The 19,996-nt window shown below is 39.0% G+C and overlaps 1 protein-coding gene across 1 annotated transcript; it reads right to left on the minus strand.

Moving 5' to 3' along the window:
• Positions 1–205: 205 nt before the first annotated feature.
• ATP6V1C1 (ATPase H+ transporting V1 subunit C1) lies at positions 206–19,625 on the minus strand. The gene is made up of 13 exons (XM_036403086.2): positions 19,540–19,625; positions 15,563–15,745; positions 13,424–13,491; positions 12,249–12,334; positions 11,459–11,553; positions 7,697–7,788; positions 6,555–6,653; positions 5,169–5,237; positions 3,775–3,867; positions 3,593–3,686; positions 2,969–3,066; positions 1,724–1,850; positions 206–815 (listed from the first exon to the last, which is right to left on the minus strand). Exons 2-13 carry the CDS (start codon positions 15,692–15,694, stop codon positions 720–722), a joined length of 1,149 nt encoding a protein of 382 aa, XP_036258979.1. The 5' UTR covers positions 15,695–15,745; positions 19,540–19,625; the 3' UTR covers positions 206–719.
• Between the last annotated feature and the right edge of the window lie 371 nt (positions 19,626–19,996).

A 19,996-nucleotide genomic window follows, 5' to 3' on the forward strand; every position in this document is an offset into this window, starting at 1 on the left:
CACTCATACATAAATGGGGTGGCCAAACGACTTGAGCCTTTCTGCACAAAGCAGAATTAGTTCCTGCATCTCCTACAAGTACTTGTGCTGAAGCCAATTGTATCTCTGTACCAGTGCGTGCAGGATTGCAGCACTATTAAAGACTTAATGTATTGCTTCAGTTTAGACACAAGTATCTGCAATTTTATGTGGTAGAACAAAGTGACACATTTGCACAGGTATGTTTATTTTCCCTGCGTTTACAGTGCATCAGTTGTAATTTTAAACCATTCAGAAAGCACGATTTCATACCAATTTTACATACTTTACATCACAGTTCAACAACGTTAACACAGTTGTATCTACTAAATCAAATGAACAAAATGGCCATGAACATTTACACTAGTCTTCTGTAAACAAGTTTTTTGTATAAACAACAGTAAATGGAATTAACACAGACCACCATAGGAAAGAGGGATAAGCTTTTCCTTAAATAAATCACTCTGTTTATAAATACTTCAATTCTCTCAATATACATTTACAGACATAGTCGATTAAAAGCTGGTTACCTACACTGCTCTTTAAAAAGAAAATGTCTAGAGATGGACCACAGTGTGTTCAATTCACCTAACATAAGAAGCAAGCATATGATTAGTAGAATGTTAAAAGTATTACTATACTTCAACCTCACTTCTGTTTGTTTACATCAACACTGAGAAGATTGTCATGTTAGGGAACTTTTACTTGAATTCCAGCAAATTACAATCGATCTTGTAGTACACATATGGGTAGTACTCCTGTTGGCTGAGGTTTAAACCTGGAATATCCATAGTTGCCTGCAAATAAAGTTTTGAAACCAGTTATACTCTTACAATTCAGACTCCTATTAAGAAGTGGCTGAAATATTAACATATTTTAGAAGCAAATGGGCCAGGTAAGATTTCAAGGTTAAATTTTCAGATTCAAGTGACTGTTTAAGTAACAGGTAAAGTTAGAACTTTGACAAATGACTAACAGTATTTTTCACAAGTAAATACAAAGTGATTTTTCAAACTCTAAGTAGTTCTGTACCAATAATTCACATCCATTGCTATAGTAAACATATCATCACTATTACATCTAAACACTGCCAGTTTCTGATGAGAATGCTATAGGGTGCTGAATGATCCAGGACATTATATAAGTTCAGCATCTTTAATTTTCACCTAAATTGTCTCACATCCTCTTTCCACAAAAAGGTCTGGAAATACATTACATTCAATATAACATTAAGAATCTTTTTTAATTCAGCTAAACTCATGGTATCTTCAGTTAACCTTTAACTACAAACATCATCACTTTTCAATACAAAGCCAATTAGTAGAATAAGCCTCCCAACAAACCAGCTTTTACACATGAAAATGAGACCTCTACAGATGGAAAGGCTGATTCCATTTTGACAATGATTCAGCCTTCTACAGCAGAGGACTACTATGCTAACTTGTAGTCTGTATCTTTCCATCAGCAGTAGGAAAGAATGCAGTTAAGAAGAAATTACATGTGACTTTTAAATAGCTCTTCAAATATATTGGTTGCAACTTTAAATACCATCTGCCTTGCAAAGGTGTAAAACAGAGGCAGCATTTTTTTAAGGAGACAAAATTCTCTGTACTGTGAGAAAATGAAGAATATGGAGAGGTACAGCTTTTTAATGATGCCAATAGACTTTGTTTAAACATACTAGTAACAGTTAAAAAGTACTTACATCAATGATAGCTGCTGCACTGCTGTCAAGATGTTTGTACAAGTCATACAGAACTTCCCTCAGTTTCTTCATTGTTTTCTTATTAGGCTGAAGCAGCATTGCCTGGAAGTTAACTGGCAAACCATACCTGAGGAAATCAAGTAGAAAACCATGGAAATGCTGAAATAAACCTTCTTTCATAATTCAAAGCAGAATTTTTTTTTGAGAAAGAATCCTATTGCTGAAGAGGAAATTCTGCTAATTTCCAATTTTGCAAAGCCATTCTGTGTCTACAATTCATAAGACATCAAAAAAGAACTTCAAGCTTAAAATAACAAAACGGAAGCCTAAATATTTTAAAAATAATTTAAAATCCTGGAATATTTAGCATAATTCTCAATGTTACCTGAACACAGACTAAATTTTGAATATTCCATTAATTTACTTTGCTTATGACACTTGGTGGACAATGTAGTTTCAACTTAATCTTCCTTTCTAGGAGTGTGGAAACTGCTGCCAACATTTCAGTCAGGTTCAGCTTTCTTCTTTACTCTTTACTCAAGTTTTGTCTTCACAATAAGGCCATAGCAGCAAGAATGCAAGTTCATGTGATTTGTTTTCTTTTTCTCCTCTGCTTTTCTCTTTTATGACAAGTGATCAAAAAGGCTAAAAACACCTTGCCCTTTACTGACCGCAGTAGGAACGTCTTCAACTATTAAAAATAAAGGTCTTTCCTTTGCAGAACAACTACATCTGTTCTTGACTAGTAACAACACTTGTGGATAGTATGAAGAAAAAAAACAGATCAAATTTCTAATTAGAATATTGAGTGGTTTAAAACTGAAAAATTTAGATTACAAAAGGCATGTCTTAAAGAAAAAGCATAGATTTCATGATGCCAAGCTATTGTTATTCTGAACTATTCAAATTTGCCATTTAAATATAAGATGTAGTTAATTCTTGTTACAAGCAGCTCATAAAGTAACCTAAAAATCAGCAAATGTCTCCCTGCTATGTACAGAGTATCTGTAACTCCTAAAGCAATAGTGAAAAGACTATCCAAGGGGAAGATACACAATTACCTACTTCAAATATTTCACAACTGGCAACAAGAGCTATTGCCACCAACTATTCTTACAGCCCTGCTTTTTGCTTCCTCCTTCCCAGAAGAGCAGCATTCAGATGCTTCAATTTGGTAAACCCAAGCTAGATGTGAATTCTTACCAAGTCTAGGAAGGAAATCACTATTCAAATCTGCCTCATTACCTTAAAACAGATTCAACAAAAACACGTAATGCTTTCACATGAATCCATGCAATGAAAGCTTCACTGAAATTAACTTTCAGCCACCGAACCAGAGGCCCCTGTGAAAGAAAAGAGAGGGAAAAAAAATCAGCTATTCAAACATCAGAAAAAGACTCAGCCCATTATGCATGTTTGAGCAGCTACTCAATATCTGTACCATAATAAAAGACAAGCTAAAGACAAAGTTCATTATGGACATAATTGCTCAAGAGTGTTTTGATAGAAAGTAAAGAGACATTTAATGACACTTCCCATTGTCCCTTCAGGTCCCCATCTCAGTTGTCATGATCTAACTATATTAAAGATCCTTTTAGTAATATCTGATTATGCAATTCAAACACTTGTCCATTTTCAAACTTCAAACATTATCAGCTGCAATACCAGCCCTTGGTTCAATGCAGTGAGGAGCACTTGTGCTGCACGAAATTCAATTATCCTGGAGTAGATTAGCTGGGTGGCAGGCTGGCTACATCATGTCATCCCTACAATGCTTTCTCTGAATCACAACTTCATGAAAATTTTATGTAGCAATAACAAGTCTTAGATGTCTCACATTTCTGTAATGACCACTTTATTAAGACTTACAAACTGTTTCTTCTTGTCAGTTGACAGTCTATTCATTTCTTCTTTATCGGCTTTCATCTCTTCTTCATTGTACTGGAAGTCACGGACCATAAATCTGCATTTGGAAGTGAATAAAATCAGAAGTGTCTATCCAGAGATCCTTCAAAGCATGAGAGACAGAATGCACACAAAATAAACCTTACTTATATTCTCTGGCTTTGTGCTTGAAGTCATCCACTGCCTTCCTGAACAAGGTGACATTACAAAGGTAGCTGTCTTGGTCCTCAAAGAGTACACTACACAGAAAGAAAACAGACCAAGTGTCAGAATTAACCAGGATCGAGCCAGCACAGGTCAGTCACACAGTACCATGTGTTGTACTTTATTGCTACAAGGCAAGACATAAATGTAGATAATTATACAAGTTTAGTTCCCAAATTAAGCACCTCCTACAGAATGTCACTGACTGCTCTTAATTGCTCCCTTCATAAATAATGGCAGCTTACACTTCACATTGAGAGACTTCGTCACACAAAACCACTTCATATGATATTTGTTCAAATTAAAACTTACTTAACAAAAAAAGTAACTGAAGCTGGTTTAGTACTGAAACGTTTGGACTACAGTTTTATTAGAAATGTGTGTTTTAAAGAAAAATGAAATGGATATAAAATAGAAAAATACACAAATTAAAAATATACAGGTTGGCAAAACAAAATGTTTCTTAGGCTGCAAAGATGACCCTTAGATTTACTATTTTATAATTCAAAATAATATTGCTTATTTTGAGGATTTACCTTAGGAAAAAAAAGCTTGAATGGATTTAGACTGTTCCTCAATGTCATACTGTCTTCAATACAAGCATTATCCAACAGTTTAACAAGTTGCTTTTTCTTAAGCTAGCCCTAGGCCATGGTTTCCCAATAATTAAATAAGAAGCACTAGCAGGTCTTCCAAATGTGAAGCTATCCAGAGCAAGTTCAGATTTTTTAAGTGGCACAGAACTGGTAGCATCAGATTTTCCTGATCAAAATCTCAGTCTGTCAGTTAAAATTAACCCCAAATAGATGATTTGTGCTACACATGGACTTTATCTTTCAAAGTGGTTACAAGTCTGCTAAAGTGGTTTAATCTTGCCCACCAGAGCACCTAGCACCAGCCTGATACCAAGGACTCAAAGAGACAAGCTACCTTTCTTTGAAAACAACAAATTCACACTTCCAGTTGTCCATTCTTTGGAAGCTTTCACAGTTCATATAACTTGGTTCAAGTCCTGTGAATACAGACCTAAAGCTTACAGGCCAGCAGCCAGCATTTGTTGCTTATCTTCACCACACTCCAGCCAGAGGCTGAATATATCTGACCAGAACTAGATTAACTCTTGAATCCTCTTACTCTTCTCACGTAAGTTTGATAATTTTGGTTAACCCTAGAGTTCTATTTTAATCTTTCCTCAATTATTTGATCAGATAAAGCTAGAAAGTTAGATATATTGACAAGTTTTTTGACCAATCTTTAAAATTCACAGTCTTTGTAGATAAAGACACCCCTGAAACATAGCACATGCAAATATGAGATTTAGCATTTCACAACTTACTTGCTGGAACGTGGTACAACCATCTCTGCTAGTGTTTCATACTGCTTAACCCAGTCATTGTAATTTAACCTAGAGAATACACAGGTTATTGTTAGACTTTTAATCTGAGATTAATGGATCAAGGGTTTTTTTTTAAGGTAAAAACATTTAATCATCACATCTTCCATCTCAGGTATAGGTTTTAAGAAATATGCCAGACTCAAAAAACACTCAGTTCTCCTCATGCTGTTTTTGTAATTATTGATAAATAAACTATAGTGATTGCAAAAGTAACATATTTTCAGTCTTCATGTCAGTTTACAAGTGCAACATTTTTTAAATCAAAGAACTATGAAATTAAATCATCATTAAGTAGAGATCTCAGGGGACCAAATGGAATTAACTGTCAAGGTTAATCAGCAACTCCTCATGCAACTCTGCTCTTTTGAGCAGAGGAATACTTCTTCCACAATTATAAACAGGTTCCCTAGAGTCCTACACTTGCCTGAAGGACTGGGAATTTTGGAAGCCCTACCTTTCTCTAGGTACTTGTGAAGAGGTTCCATCCTTTCAACAGCAAAAACAAGACAAATAACAGCAGAGATATTCTAACCACCCGCTTTCTGCTAAAGCCACCGCAAAATTGGTTTTCCTTCACCAGAGGGAAAACATGTGACAGACTCTAATGGCTCCTGTGGTAAAGAGAGCCAGTGGACTTTTCATAAATTAGGAGCTTTCTGCTTGCAGCTCCAGTCAAGGACCATTTTTTCATTTTACAACAGTTTTGAGGGCATCTGTATCACCACTTTCCTTGGCCAAGGGAAAACACGAGGTTTTTGTTGTTCACACATTTCAAATAAGAACAGCCTGCTCACCCAGCAAGCCTTTGACAGAACATAAGCAGGGTTCCAATGGCACAGACTTAGTTAAGTAAAAAAAACCCCAAAAAACAGTGTTCAGGCAATCTAAAAACGTGCAGAGCAAAGCAGTAAAGAGTTCACTCAGTAAATGATGGAAGTTGGCATAGTCCTAACCAGGATAATTTAATGATTAAGCCTTCTAATGTAAAACTAGTCATGTTTTTACTCAGCACTTATTTTCATAAGGACACCCATTTGGAGCATGTCTAGTCATAGCAAACACTGAATAAGAGATATAAATCTAATTTCCAGTTTCTTCAAGAAATTCATGAGCACCCAGCAGTCCTTAGAAGAAGTTTCTGTGAACAAAGGAACACAGGCACAGATGCTTACTTATCTCTCCTGAGCATCTTAACAGTTCTGTTTGCTCATCCGGGAAAGCCCCAAGTAAACTGAGATGTCATTCTGACAGTATTATAGAGTTGTGAGATCTATTAAATTATTTATATTTCTTATTGTATTCTACTCTTAGGATGAATAGACTTACTTCGGCACAATCACTAATAATGTGACCAAATATTCTGAATCAAGTACAAAGTCCTCTTTCTTTACAATATCAGCAAGACTTCTGGTTAGCAAGCTTCCCCTGCAGAGAAACAAAGCCAGAACAATTACACATTTAAGAACTGAATTTGTCTGGACAACAGTTTCCAGTGCTTGATAATATAGCATTCTCAAAAATACATTTTACCTACACAATTGCTATTAGCAGAGCAAACAAAATGTCCTTATATGCACTTTATATCTCCCTGTCCAAAGTCACTGACGTTTTTATCAGTAGCTCTGCTGCTGTGCGTCATTTCCATATTCCAAATACGTCACACGCTTAAGGGGCCAACTTGTCTTTTAAAAAGTGATTTAAAATTGCAAGAACCATTAAAGCCATTAAGTGTGGATTCTAGCACAAGGAGCCTCAGAGTTATAACTAATGTAGTACGATCTACATGCAGAACAACAATAAAAACTTAAAGCAGTGTATTTCCTTGTATTCATAAAAGGTTTAATGGCGTTCAGCTGACAAACTGCCATGGCTTAGCACAGAACTGATGTCTCACTCCTAAAACAGCTTGTCATGTACTGTCATTGGCATGACCCATGGCTCTGAGTCAGCCAGCAGGCTTGTGCCATTCACTGTAACGGCAGGGCTCAGGCACATTAATCAGCCCCATTTGCACAGAATAACTACTGTACCCCAGCTATACTTCAGATAATCATCACGCATACGTGACAAGACAACACACAGTCCTCATTTAATATCTGTGTGTACCTAGCAGCTGTCTCTGCTGGTAAATTCTGAGGGAAGAAAACCAGTTAAGGTGGTGTGAAGGGAAGACTTTCTTATTTAAACAAGACACCTAAGTAGCAGCACTACCACTAACAGCAAGCTCCCCTCAGAAGTTCCAGCAATTTATGCTATTTGTACATGCTTCTGTGATTTCTTAATTGCTTTTCAGTCACAGGTAAGTTAGCACCAACCAGACAGCTGATAATAAATGTTCTTTTATGACAGCTGCTCTTCAAGACTAATAAACACCTCAAAAATACATTAAGCTTAGAGTTAACATTTTCTTAAGTTTTCATAATTAGATAACGTTCCTGCACTACATTAGAAAAAATAATACAACTTACGCATTCTTTCTTTCCAAATTCTGAAGATTCCCTTTCAGATTATTGTATGCCGAGGCTCTTGCTTTTAGATCATTGTCAATCTGGTTTACTCCCTTAAAAATGAAAAGAAAAGGAGCTGTGTCTAAAGAACTAGAATAGAATTTATGTTCAGCTTGCCACTGCTGCTCAAGTAATCCTGAAGGATGGATTTGCGAAGGATGGCTTAATTAGCATGATTACCAAAAATGATTCATTCCCAGCTAGACAACTTGGCAGCAAGTGGAAGACTACAAAACAAATTAAGCACTTTAATTAATATATGTTAAACTGCCAACCATACTCATATCGGTGTGCACCCTATACAAGGAGGTGTTTTAAAATCAGCACACTCAGTAACAGTTGGGTAACTGCAATGGCACAGTGTTGGTCTGGGATTATAATGCTGCCTACTGCTTCCTTCACTGCCTCCTCACTGTAGTAAGGAAGTACAAGCATGAAAAAATTCCCAGGGAAAAGTTTCTGAACACTGTCAAGGGACTCTCCCTTTATATAGACTTAGAACACTGATAAAACATTTTGTTTGCATAAAACACTTCAGCTTGGAGATCCAGATATGATTTTGTTTCTACAAAATAAATCTCTCTTAAAAGCAAGGTCACTTAATTAAATAGTGACCTTGTTTATGGTAGCACCTAAGTTGGCTTGTCTGTAGCAGGAAGTCATCAAAATCCTGAACATTCTGTTCGTTTCATGTAGCAACACATTAACAGCTTGCACCTTTACAGATACAGAAATCCTTTAGACAAAATACTCTGAAAATGACAAAATTAAACAGATGAGTACTTAAGGCTATTTAAATCCTTTGACTGATACAACCTTTAGCAAAGCAACATGCGGAACTTTTCAGCAGGTGTCACAGAAGGCATATACCTTCATGAAAACTTTTTAATACTACAAGAAGTAACACCAGCACCTTTTTTTTACATCTAGAGGATACCATAAGGGGAAAATTAAACAGAATATATTAAGCTAGTACCTTTGTGCATTTTAGCTCTTCCCCAGACTGACAACCCTTTGCCTTTTCCAAGGATCAAAACTTTCAACAACAGTATAACTATGCATTATTAATGACAAAACCCAAAAACTTTTGATACCATCATTGCCTTTACAAACCAGTTCCATTCAGCATTTCCTACTTGAAAATACTTTTAATTGCTCTCATTTGTAGAGTCAGTAGTCTTTTAAAAAATGACTGCTTAGATAAAAACCTGTTACTGCTGCACTGACTGAAGTTTATTGTGAAAAACAACCAGCTTTGCTTCCTACTGAATGTTAGAGAACCACAAACCTCTATGCCACAACAGAGCTCTTGAAAATAAATGTTTGTAAAATTACCAAATGAAGCAACAATACAAACTTCCTTCTGCGAGTAGAATTGGTGAATAACTCACAAAGGTCACTGCAAAAGGAGGCAGACTCACAATATTGCTAAGGAAAGTGCAGTCTAACACAGGGAGCCTATCTCTACACAGAGCAATCCCAGATATTTAAACCCCTTAGGTAGTCGTTGGCAATACATCAGTGTCTTGTAGCCATACAGCTGAGCTGTTGCACTTTGATGCATGCCTGGGCTGCTGAAAAGGTTGGACATGGGCACTGAAAATATTGAGGCTGTCTCCTTGCATAAGTCTGATCACTAATTTCAAATCCAAAGAATAACTCGATTAAGTGACAGCTCTCAGCACAGATGCCATCTCAAAAGTCTTCTGTATTGACGGTGGGGCTCACAAAATTTCTGTAAGTTGAAAGCTGAAAAAATCTGATGAAGAGTTTCAGCAGATATAATTTTATTTTAAATGTTTCTGACACTGCTGTAATTTCTTCTCAACTGACAAATCCCCACTGCAATTGCCATTACTCATTTTGACAGACATCAGAATCTGTTGCCTGAGTGTGTGAGGATGACATAAAACCACACAGGAAATGTAGTAATTCATTATTTGACAAACTTTTCAAATTATTTAACATCAACCTGTCAAGAGGCTTCACAGATTTTAATTAACGTAGGTCTATCAATTTTCCTATATCTTCACTTTGGCATGTGATTACATGAAGACTTTACCTCTGTCAGGACTCTTTCTGCCTTGGGACAAAACTGTTTCAAGTCCTGTGATATGATCTCCTTGGGGTCATTTCTGTAGGAACCTAAGGCATCTTCAGTCATCTTCCTTCTCTACTTTATGGACATACATCTACGGCTCACAGCTGAAAATATTTTGTAAACTATTTGAAATCAGATTTATTACACATTTATGTCCTAAAGCTGTTCCTGTGGAATACAAGCACAGCTAAACATGAAGCAAAATGGAAACCCCCAAAGGATGACTCAAGCCGAACTCCAGCAGACCTGTTTGTCTACATTTACTATTCAATACAACAGGTCAATGAGGTCCCTAAAGTAGATGAAGAATGTAAGACAGTTGAAGTTCACGTTCTAGAGCTTTGTTGAAGCAGATTATTTATCTAGCAGACTCTGGGACACAGAATAACATGCACTGAATATTTGATAATTTTCAAAAAAGGGCGTATCTCTTCATGTCCTAGGTTTCTTTTTCAACAAATTTAATTTCTGCAAAAACAAGTGCTGTACTATAACTGCTGTAAAAAGTTCAGTGCTTCATTTTGGTACCTTCTTCTGAAGAAGCAAATATGTGCTAGTGTCAGATATTAATATTTTTATTTTATATCTGTAAGATATTCTTAATGTGCAAATCTTCAGAGCCATAAGACAGCCAGTCATCTTCTAACAAAAGGCCACACTGCAGGTGTTTTCCAAGAATACTTACTAAATGTAATTTGTGGAATAAATTCAAGATACAATGATAGTCCCAAAGAAAATGTCAAAAATGAAAGTACTAATTGCATTTTCAGTCAGCTTTGTAGCATATATTAAAATTTTGTAATCTCTGCAAAAAAAATAATGTAATAGTTTCAGGAATCTGCAGTTATAGCAAAGCACAAGTCTGCCAGCACTTACCACCATCCCAACCCCATTATAGTCCCTACACATCCACCACCAAAGACTGTCTCTATAGTACCCAGAAGAGCCTCTTCTTTTTTGCAAGTTATGTACTTCAGTTAGTAACACAGGCAGTTCCAAGAGCCAGTCTGTAGATTACAGAAAACAGGGAAGGGAAAAAAACAACCTGAAGAGGCTGGGAAGATCTTAAAGCAAGGATTGTCTACAGAGAATTCTCTCACTGTCTAAACCAGTCACTGCTGAGGATCCTGTAGAGGCTCACAAGCAAGTAAAAAAATAAAGTCCTTCATGTATGAAACACTTTGCCAAAGTAAAGATGAGGAAAACACATGAAAACTCTACATCTAACAATGAAGGCTTATTTCTCCCCTCACAACTGAGTGCCACAGCTTTCAAAATGTGAATAAGTTCCCTGGTTCACTGCTAACAGCCCACAAGGTTTGAGAACATCAGACAAACAATATGCTAGTAGAGCAAAACTGAAATGGAAGCATCATTTCCTGGCTATTTATTTGGTAGCTCAGTGATCCTAGGAAACAAAAATCAGCAAAGACAGCATGTTGGCCTTCAGGGAGCACTCTCCAAGTCCTAGCCACATCCCATGTATTTCTTTGGTTACTAACTGCTACAAAGTTCATTACTATTGTTTGCTGACTAAAACAGACAAATTGCTTTGAGAGCAAGTTTTGTGCATAAATATCTCAAGTTCAAATAGGGAAGTTTTATAAAACACGTTACCTTACCTTTGCAATAATTTCTGAAATATTCTTCAAGGATTGCTTGATGGGGTATTTGGCCATATCCCACTGGAACCTTGTTATATAGGTGACCAAGTCAACTAAAATTTTAAAGAACTTTGTTAAGATTGACAATAAAAAGACAACTGTATTATATTCTGTGAAGAACTGCTCTAACAGAAGAGAACTGTAACAGACTGGACCTTCCCATGTGTGGACCCTGTTGCTTAAGAAATTTGAAAATAAACAAGCTGTAAATTCTCCATGACCTCTGCCTTCAGATAGTGGTTTCACCACCTCTGTAGACTGTAAATGACATTTATTACTAAGTCAAGGATGGTTGGAGAACTACAGACAAAAGCAACTTCTTTTTGCTCTGTGTGAAAAATGGGTGGGAGAAGGGAAGGTTATTGTGGCAAAAAAGGCAGCAATGATCATGTGGCTCCCCTGAACTGACAGGTTTGTACAGCTATCTACAAAAGACACTACTCCAAGCCCTTACCCACTGATACTAGCCTCTCTTGCTTCAATACAAGCTGTGATAATTCTATTGAATGGCTTTGAAAATAAAATATTGGCTCAGAGAAAAGTGCAGCTCTTTACTGAAATAAAATGCACACTGGCACCTGTAGGCACCCCAAGTCCTTCTCAGCAGGGCTGCTCTTGATCCATTCATGCTCCTGACCCAGAAGCAGCCCCTTGCACTTGGCTTCCTGGTACCTCAGTAAGTTTCAGGATCATTGCCTTCCCTTCTACAGTTTTAGAATACATTAGGATATCATGGTTAACACTTTACCTCCATTGGCCAGAAGATTCTCCTGAACTTTATCTTTACTGTCTTCTAGAACATCAGCCATATATTGGGCCACCTTCTTTACAACACTGAAAATTGGAAGATAAAGATAAAAATATATTTTAAAAAAACAATAAACGCCCAAACCTGCCATTTGAGAAATACCATTCATAAAACTCATTTTAAGTTGCCTGAGATTGGATCAAAAGTGACTGGATCAAACAAGGATGATAACTGCTCTACATCCAAACTTTCTGAGAGCACAAGCTGGGCTCAATATCTGAAGGAGACCAATTTCTCAGTATTCCACACCTTTATTTAAAATCTCTACTGCTGCTACTCACCAGTTCTCAACAAGGTGAGGCTAGCTCCCTCACATTGGTGTTGACTTCAAGTGTAAAGTCACTATATTGCAAAATTTGTTTTAAGTCTGTTGTACTTCCAAAATTCTAACCCCTTTCTAGAAACAGGTAGAGAGGTAGAAGTCAACAGTAATACAAGCTAAACACGGGGTAACCCTGACAATGCAATGTGACACTCAAGACCTGCCTTCCTAACTGAAAAACCATGTATAATATTATTCACATGTGCCAGGCCAAAGAGTTTCCTTTTCTATTTAAAAATGTCTATTTAAGATTGCTCTCCTTGAAACAGAAGATGGCTCCATGAATTCTGGTTATGTGAAATTTTGCTACTTTTGCTTGAAATCACTTTCAAAAGGTCATTAGTTTCTTCAAAATGAGTAAGTTTTGCATTTTAATATTAATACTTTTAAGTATTTCTATGGATTAGGAAATTACATGGTTACTTTCTCAAAGTGTGTAAACAGTATTCCTGCTAGAATTACAAGCTTTTACTTCATTTCCTCACCACTTCCTGCACCTGTCAGGCTCAATTTTTAACAATTCTCCAGGACTCAGCACCACACAGCACTACTGAAGAGAGAATGCATAATGTTCCAGTATTCCGTAAGAAGTTCAGAATTATTTTTCTTTTTTCAAGAACAGATACTGTGAAAAACAGCATCTTAGCTTTCTTAAATCTGAGCTTGCTGACTGGCTGCAGAGGATCACTGTGATACAAAAAAATGCTGAAAATAACCTGTGTATTATTAGAACTCAGCAAACCATCACATCATCATTCTAATACTTTCCATCCTAGTAAAAATGAACTGGTACCTCTCCACAAACGCATCCAGTTTAGCCAGCTCATCAGACAAACCAACCAAAACATCCAGTGTGCCAACCTAGAAGCAAAGATCAAAATGCATTAGCAGATGTATATAAACATAGAAAGAGAAAACCAGCTAACAGTAAAAGATACATCTCCCAAGAGGTATCTCTCCAGAACTACATAAAATGCTGGACTCTTAAGATTTCAGACATCTTGATTTACCAAAGTCACACTCTGTTTCACTTTTTAAGATATCACCCCTGCCTCAAAACACCACAGAATCAGATCTAACTCACTAGTTTGGTGCTCAGTTTCAGTTCTGCAATCCAGACATCCAAAACATGTTAAAACAATGCCTATGCTATAAATTGGCTGCACTTTTCACAAAGCAGTTGCTTGAGCACTTAATTCACTACTTTAGATCAAATGAGAAATTTCACTGATCAGGAATCTCAGCACTGGAGGCAACACGGGCATCGAAAACTTTGACAATACAAGAGTACTGCAGCAGTGAGACCAACAAGAGTCTGGACTTTTTGCATCTTGGGTAATAAAATATCTAGCTTGTCTACAAGCTTTCACTCTTTCTTCCCTTCTCTTCCAGAAAAACACTTTCTTCCCTAATCTCATGTATCTAGAGTACACATTTCTCACTGAAATATTACAGGGCTAGTAACATTTAACATACTTGTAATCTAGCATCTACTTTCTATATATCTGACCACTCAAATTCATATTAGTCCTTTTCTGTTTAGTTCTGAAGCAGAAAGGAGCAGAATTACTTAAGAAATATCACATAAAATGACTTTCCATGCCTCACCTTCTTGTGGGCCACAAGCAGAATAAGGAAGCTCATTTTAACTAGTCACTTAAAAGTCTCAGGACTAGCAAGTCTTTAAGCAATAAGACTGCTGTTCAGCAGAGACTAAACCACTGTTTAAATGAGTTTTAACTAAAGGATCTCACTGCTTTAACAGTCTCACAGAAGCCAGACTATTTCCCACTGTATATAAAGTATATTCAGTTTCTGCCCCTTTTAGGAAACACAGTAGAAGCAAAAAAAATTGCTTCTAACCCTGATGGGCCCCAACAGATTTCAGCAATAACTCTTCTAAATGCTGCAGGCACCCTACAGTTTGAAAGCCATCCTGACTCCTGTCCAAGGATATCCTGGGAGGAGACAGACATTTGTTCTAGTCACTGTTCTAACTCAGGACAGTCCAAATGTGAACACAAGTTATGGCAGTTTGAAGATGTTAAAAGGCACCCTGAAGCACTCTGTGCCCTGGGCTCATTCCTTAGCAGACACAGGAAAAAGGCATTATGCCACCTGACCTTGATGCACTCTGTAGACCAAGACTGATGGCATTTTTCTCCTCAATTTTGTAAGCCTTGATGGGCTTTAACTGAGCTCCAATTCTTGTTCAAGAAACATCCAGGCATCAGGAAAGACCTTTTCTAAATGAATACACTGGCTCATAACTTTTCCGTATCCTGATGATTGTATTAACCCAAGATTAACTACTTTCTTATTTTGTTACTATTTGCTTCTCACAGAATAGTTCGAACAGTTTTTTTTTCATTTTCCACAACACATTGGCAGGTCACACTGGAATGCTCAGCCAGAGATAAACCACTGCTCTAATAGAAGAATGCTACTTCTGGACAGAGAAAAGGCAGAGCAGCTCTTTGATCAACTCCTGTATTTTTAATTTGAACCTTTCACTGTATCTCAGACAGAGAAAAGGAGCAGACAATTCAGAAGGGGAAAAAACTTAAAATAATTTTTAAAAAGGCAAAACAAAACCATCAAAGGAAATTCCCAATAATCAGATCACAAGATCACATTTTTCTTCTCCAAGTAACTGCTACCATCATGAGATCAAGACTACAGTCCTCAGAAAAAACTGCTTTATTCGCTGAAAGAACACAGGCTGCTGAATCTTGAAAACTTACAGTGTGAACAACTAACTTAGAAGTTCAGAAAAAAAGATAACTGTTGTCTGAATTATTTCTTAGATCCACACATACACATCAAGAGAAGTCAGCTACTCTCTCTAAAACATCTGCAGGTTTTAATCTAGAGAAACAAAGATGGTGCAAAACAAACACACTTCTTAGGACTTGACACAGGGCTTACATACCTTCAAGTCCGGAATATTGAACTTTGAATTAGTGGAAAGGTTGTTGTGTTTTGTAGTTGCTGCATGTAGCTTCTCCCATGTCTGCTGACAGGTCTTTTCTCCAGGAGCAGAAATCAGCCAAAACTCTGTCATTTTTGTGCCTTTATCTTGATGGCTGTTGATTCTGAGGATAAAGGCAAGATACTAGCAGAAGAGAAGCAAGAGAAAGAAGAAAAAATATCTGCCATCAATACAGCAGTCAAAGCTTTGCCCAAAGAAAAACATCTCACTCCACATTGCTATAGTGCTGTTACAGCCACTGTAAGAGATTTTACCAGAAGTATCATGTGGTTTCAAATTCATTTTTCCCTATCTTCCAAATCATATTTACACAGTTAGAAAACGTTTTTAAACTGCCCATCCTGTATGGTAAAGTGGGCTGAGTTTGCAACATTAGCACCTTTCATTAGTAACTGCAATTTCATAGAAAGATAACAAGCAAACAATCTAACTGAAAAGAAATCAAATAAAACAGGACCCACATTATATTTTCACAGCTATATACCTTTTCCAGTCTCAGGAGGTTGCAGTTTATTGCAGCCCCAAGACATGTGAAAAGTCTCTGTTTTGGCCCGCACGTTCGAAGAATGAGTCGGAGTTCTTCAGTTCTTGGTCTCAAGGTTGTTTATTGTATCTCATCTATAAAATTCTTTCTCCTGCCCTGCCGAGATCTGTCCAGGAGGACAATTCCAGGCCCTCTGCCTGCCCCCAGGAAGGTGTTATCTCTTTATACTATATACTATGTGTACAATGTTTACAACTACTTTCCAATACCTATCACCTATGTTAGACAGTGAGCTTCTACTCTAAACCAATCTGTAAGTGCCAACAGCACAGCAGAAGATGAAGGTCGAGAAGAAGAAGAAGAAGAAAGGCTGGACACACCCAAGTCCCTCCATCTTGTCCCCAAAACCTCTATTCTAAAACCCCCAAAATCTACTTTAGGTAGTGATAATTTTATTGTTACACTACTTAAACTTCTGTGGCTTTCAGGTCTTCATACAGAGCTGGTAATTTGCTCCATGGGTCATAATCAAACCCACAGGTGTTCTAGGCTGTGTGCCAGGGTCTTTGAACCCCCTGGCAGGGGTCCCGGCAACTCTGGACACCCAGAGGGATGTCCTGAGTTCCGACATTCCAGTGTCTGTATATCAGACAACTTTTTCTGAAAACATCAGAAAAAACAAGCAAAACCAAAAAAATTTCAACTCTGACATCTCTTCTCCAATCACTTTTCAGATTAGGACAGTGTTTTAAAGTAAATAAATGCCTAAAATTATTTAAATGCAATAAACTCTAGTTTATTCTTTCAAGTAAAGAAGCTTCTCCTGGCAGCTAAACATTTCAACAAAAAGGAGAACACTTTCTAGTCTTGATATCTCTGTTGCAACTGCAAACCATCAATAAGATTACACATACTGGCATTAGCCAAGAAAGTGTTGGTACTAAATACAAATGATGCTGGCTTATGTTGCAGACATGCTCAGGAAGTTAAGAGTATGTGTTTTTTTGTCACTAAGAAGCAGAAACAGCTGGTTGAGAGTTACTGGATGTTTTTAATAAGAGAATGAAAAACAAAATCAAAGTGTACCTTGACAGAATCTAAATTTTGATATCTGCAATGTCTTTTGTAGCAGCTTTGAAGGAGTAGAGACTAACCTGTATTTCATGAGCACAGAGTACAGCACTCAATTTTTTTGAGGGAGAATGAATCAAGTGTTGTATTTGCTAGAACTAGTATGTGGTAGCAAACTTTGCCCAAAACAACACATAGGTCCTTCCCCTCTGTATTCATTCAAGGGTGTTGAAAACCCGGGTAAGACACAGGCCTGGTTGCTGATTCTTTTGCTCAGCTCCTCAGGAAGCCTAAAGCTGAAGTTTTCCAGCCATTAAATCACTATCATGAAGCACAGCCTGGCATAGCAGCCATCCATCCCCCTTGGACTTAAGGGGCCTCGTTTCCAGCAGGAGATGACGACACCCAGTTCTGAGGCCCTTGACAGGACACACTCTGTGACATCTGGCACTGCCCACCAGGCCCAGCACAGCAGTGCCAGACAATGCCAAGGCAGGTACAGGTAGCTGATAAATCACAGCATTTACAAGACCAGACACACAACATCAGTTATCATCATGCCACAGGGCTTCTTGGTTTAGCACCAGCTGCAGCATCTCACATAACAGGTCTCCACAGGACGTCTATTAATTACTGATGATATGGAACAAAACATATTTTCCTCTTATTCAGACTACTATGATGCATTATCTTCCTTAATGCATGCCAGACTTGGCTCAAGAGAGGTTTTCCTGCACTCCACTGAACTCTGGCCCTATAAGAGGCACAGCCAAGGCTACAGTAAACTTCACCTACTCAGAGAGACACCACTGTGGCTGACACACACTCTCAAAGTTTGTTAAAGCTTTAAATTGTTTTTGTCTGGATTTGACTAGGCTAGGACTAGAAAAAGTTGTTGGGTAAACTAAGTGGTGGCAGCAGCAACTTACAAATATCCAAGCAAAAGACAGAAAAGCAATAGCACAGAAATCCAGAATCCTACTCAGGAAGACACAAGGTACATTGCATTCTCATGTTTTCCACAAACATCAATACTCTCTACAGAATACTTATAAAAATTCCAGAAGAAACAGTTGTAGCTGCCAGGAATCATTAAGTCACTGGACTTCCCTTTCTCCCTCACCATTTTTTGTCTGTGTGGTTGTTTTTCCTGAAGCTGTGTTCCATCTCTAACAGTCATGGGAAGTAAGATGATTTCACATTTCAGGTAAAATGGAGGTATTATCAAATATACACAAGGGAACAAAAAGCTTGATAGAAGAGTTTTATATGTTTTTTACATGAGGGGCCTTGAAACCAGAACAATGGAGAATACTAAACAAGAAGTGAAGAAAGGAGAAGTGCTACAGAACGGTTTGAAAAACAGATACAAATGCTGGTCAGACAAAAAATACATACACACTGATTGTTAAAATGAAAGCCAAGCAAATTAAAGAAAAGGGCCACAGGATAAAGCTGGAAATACCAAGTGTTCAAAATAAAACCTAGAATAAGCAGTAAGAATGGGTAGCTTATTCACACAATATACCTCTTTAACCAGGACTTTTTTGTAATGTTCACTGCTTCATCCCTATGTTACTAGGAAAATGGATTTCCAAAGAAAAATCTTTCATGCAGTATACTACAATCTAAAATAAAACTTATGAACAAGTGCTGTACCCAGAAAAACATATAGCCACGTCAAAACAGAATCTCAACTACAGCACTGCATTTTTCAAAAAAAAAAAAAAAATCCAGGGCAAGGGGCAGGGGACAATTGCTTCTATTTAGCTCGATAGGAAACCTCCGTTTACTGATGCAGCCCAGCACAGAGTCCCTAAAGTGTCACTTCTTCAAGCTCGTCTTCAGAAATCACGTCTGGTGCTTGGCCTCCACGTTCCCTAAGCAGAAGCGGCCATAGCGAGGCAGCCGAGGACATTGCTCCGTGGGGAGTCCCCATGCTTGAGCGGAGCGACCTGAGGCTGGCCCCGGGAGCGGGGGGCGCTGCCCTCGCTCCCCACGGAGCCGCCGAGCCGGATCTCAGGGATTGGATGTCAGTTCCCACAGCCCGGCACCGCCGGCTCGGGCTCCCCGGGCCGCGCTGTCCCTTCGGCCTCCCCGAGGTAAACACTCCCGGCAGCGGCAGAGCGGCGGCCTGGCGGCCCCGAGGCCCAGCAGAGCCCCCGGGAGCCGCGGTACCGCCGGGCCCGGCCGGCGCTGCCCTTCGTGCCAGGCCTGCGCGGCCCGGAGCCGGGGGAGGCCGTGCGCCGGGGCAGGCCGGGGCGCTGCGGTAGCCGCTCGGGGTAGCCCAGACACTCGTCCTTCCTTCCGTCCTCCCCTCCTTCCCCGCCCCCGCCCGCTCCAGGCCCGGGCCCGCCGTTACCGTCACTGCTCCATCCCCGGCGCCGCCGCCCGCTCACCCGCCGGTGGGTCACGTGACCCGCGGTCAGCTGACGCCGCCGCAGCGCCGGGCACGAGGGGCGGGAGGAGGCGCTGTGCCGCGGCTGCGCAGTGACTGCCGGGTGCGCTGGGACCGCGGGTTCGAGCCCCGCCGTGGCGGTATGGCCGCTCTCCTGCGTAGCCCGCCGTCGTCGCAGGCACCTCAGGGTACCGACTGCCTCAGGCCACTTCTGATTAATCTGGGCCTGATTAGGGAATTGGTGTAAAACTACATGTGGCTCAGGGCGGCCCTGCGTCAAGAAGGCTTTGTACGATTCTGCCCTTTGGGCAGAGAAGAATGGTCGGGTTTGAAAGCCTGTGTGTTTCTTGCTGTGGCCAGTAGATTTTCCTCAGATTACGGAAACACAGGGCCAAGGAGACATTTAGACTGGAGAAGACCT

This window comes from Molothrus ater, chromosome 1 (assembly GCF_012460135.2).
Source record: "Molothrus ater isolate BHLD 08-10-18 breed brown headed cowbird chromosome 1, BPBGC_Mater_1.1, whole genome shotgun sequence".
NCBI lineage: Eukaryota > Metazoa > Chordata > Aves > Passeriformes > Icteridae > Molothrus > Molothrus ater.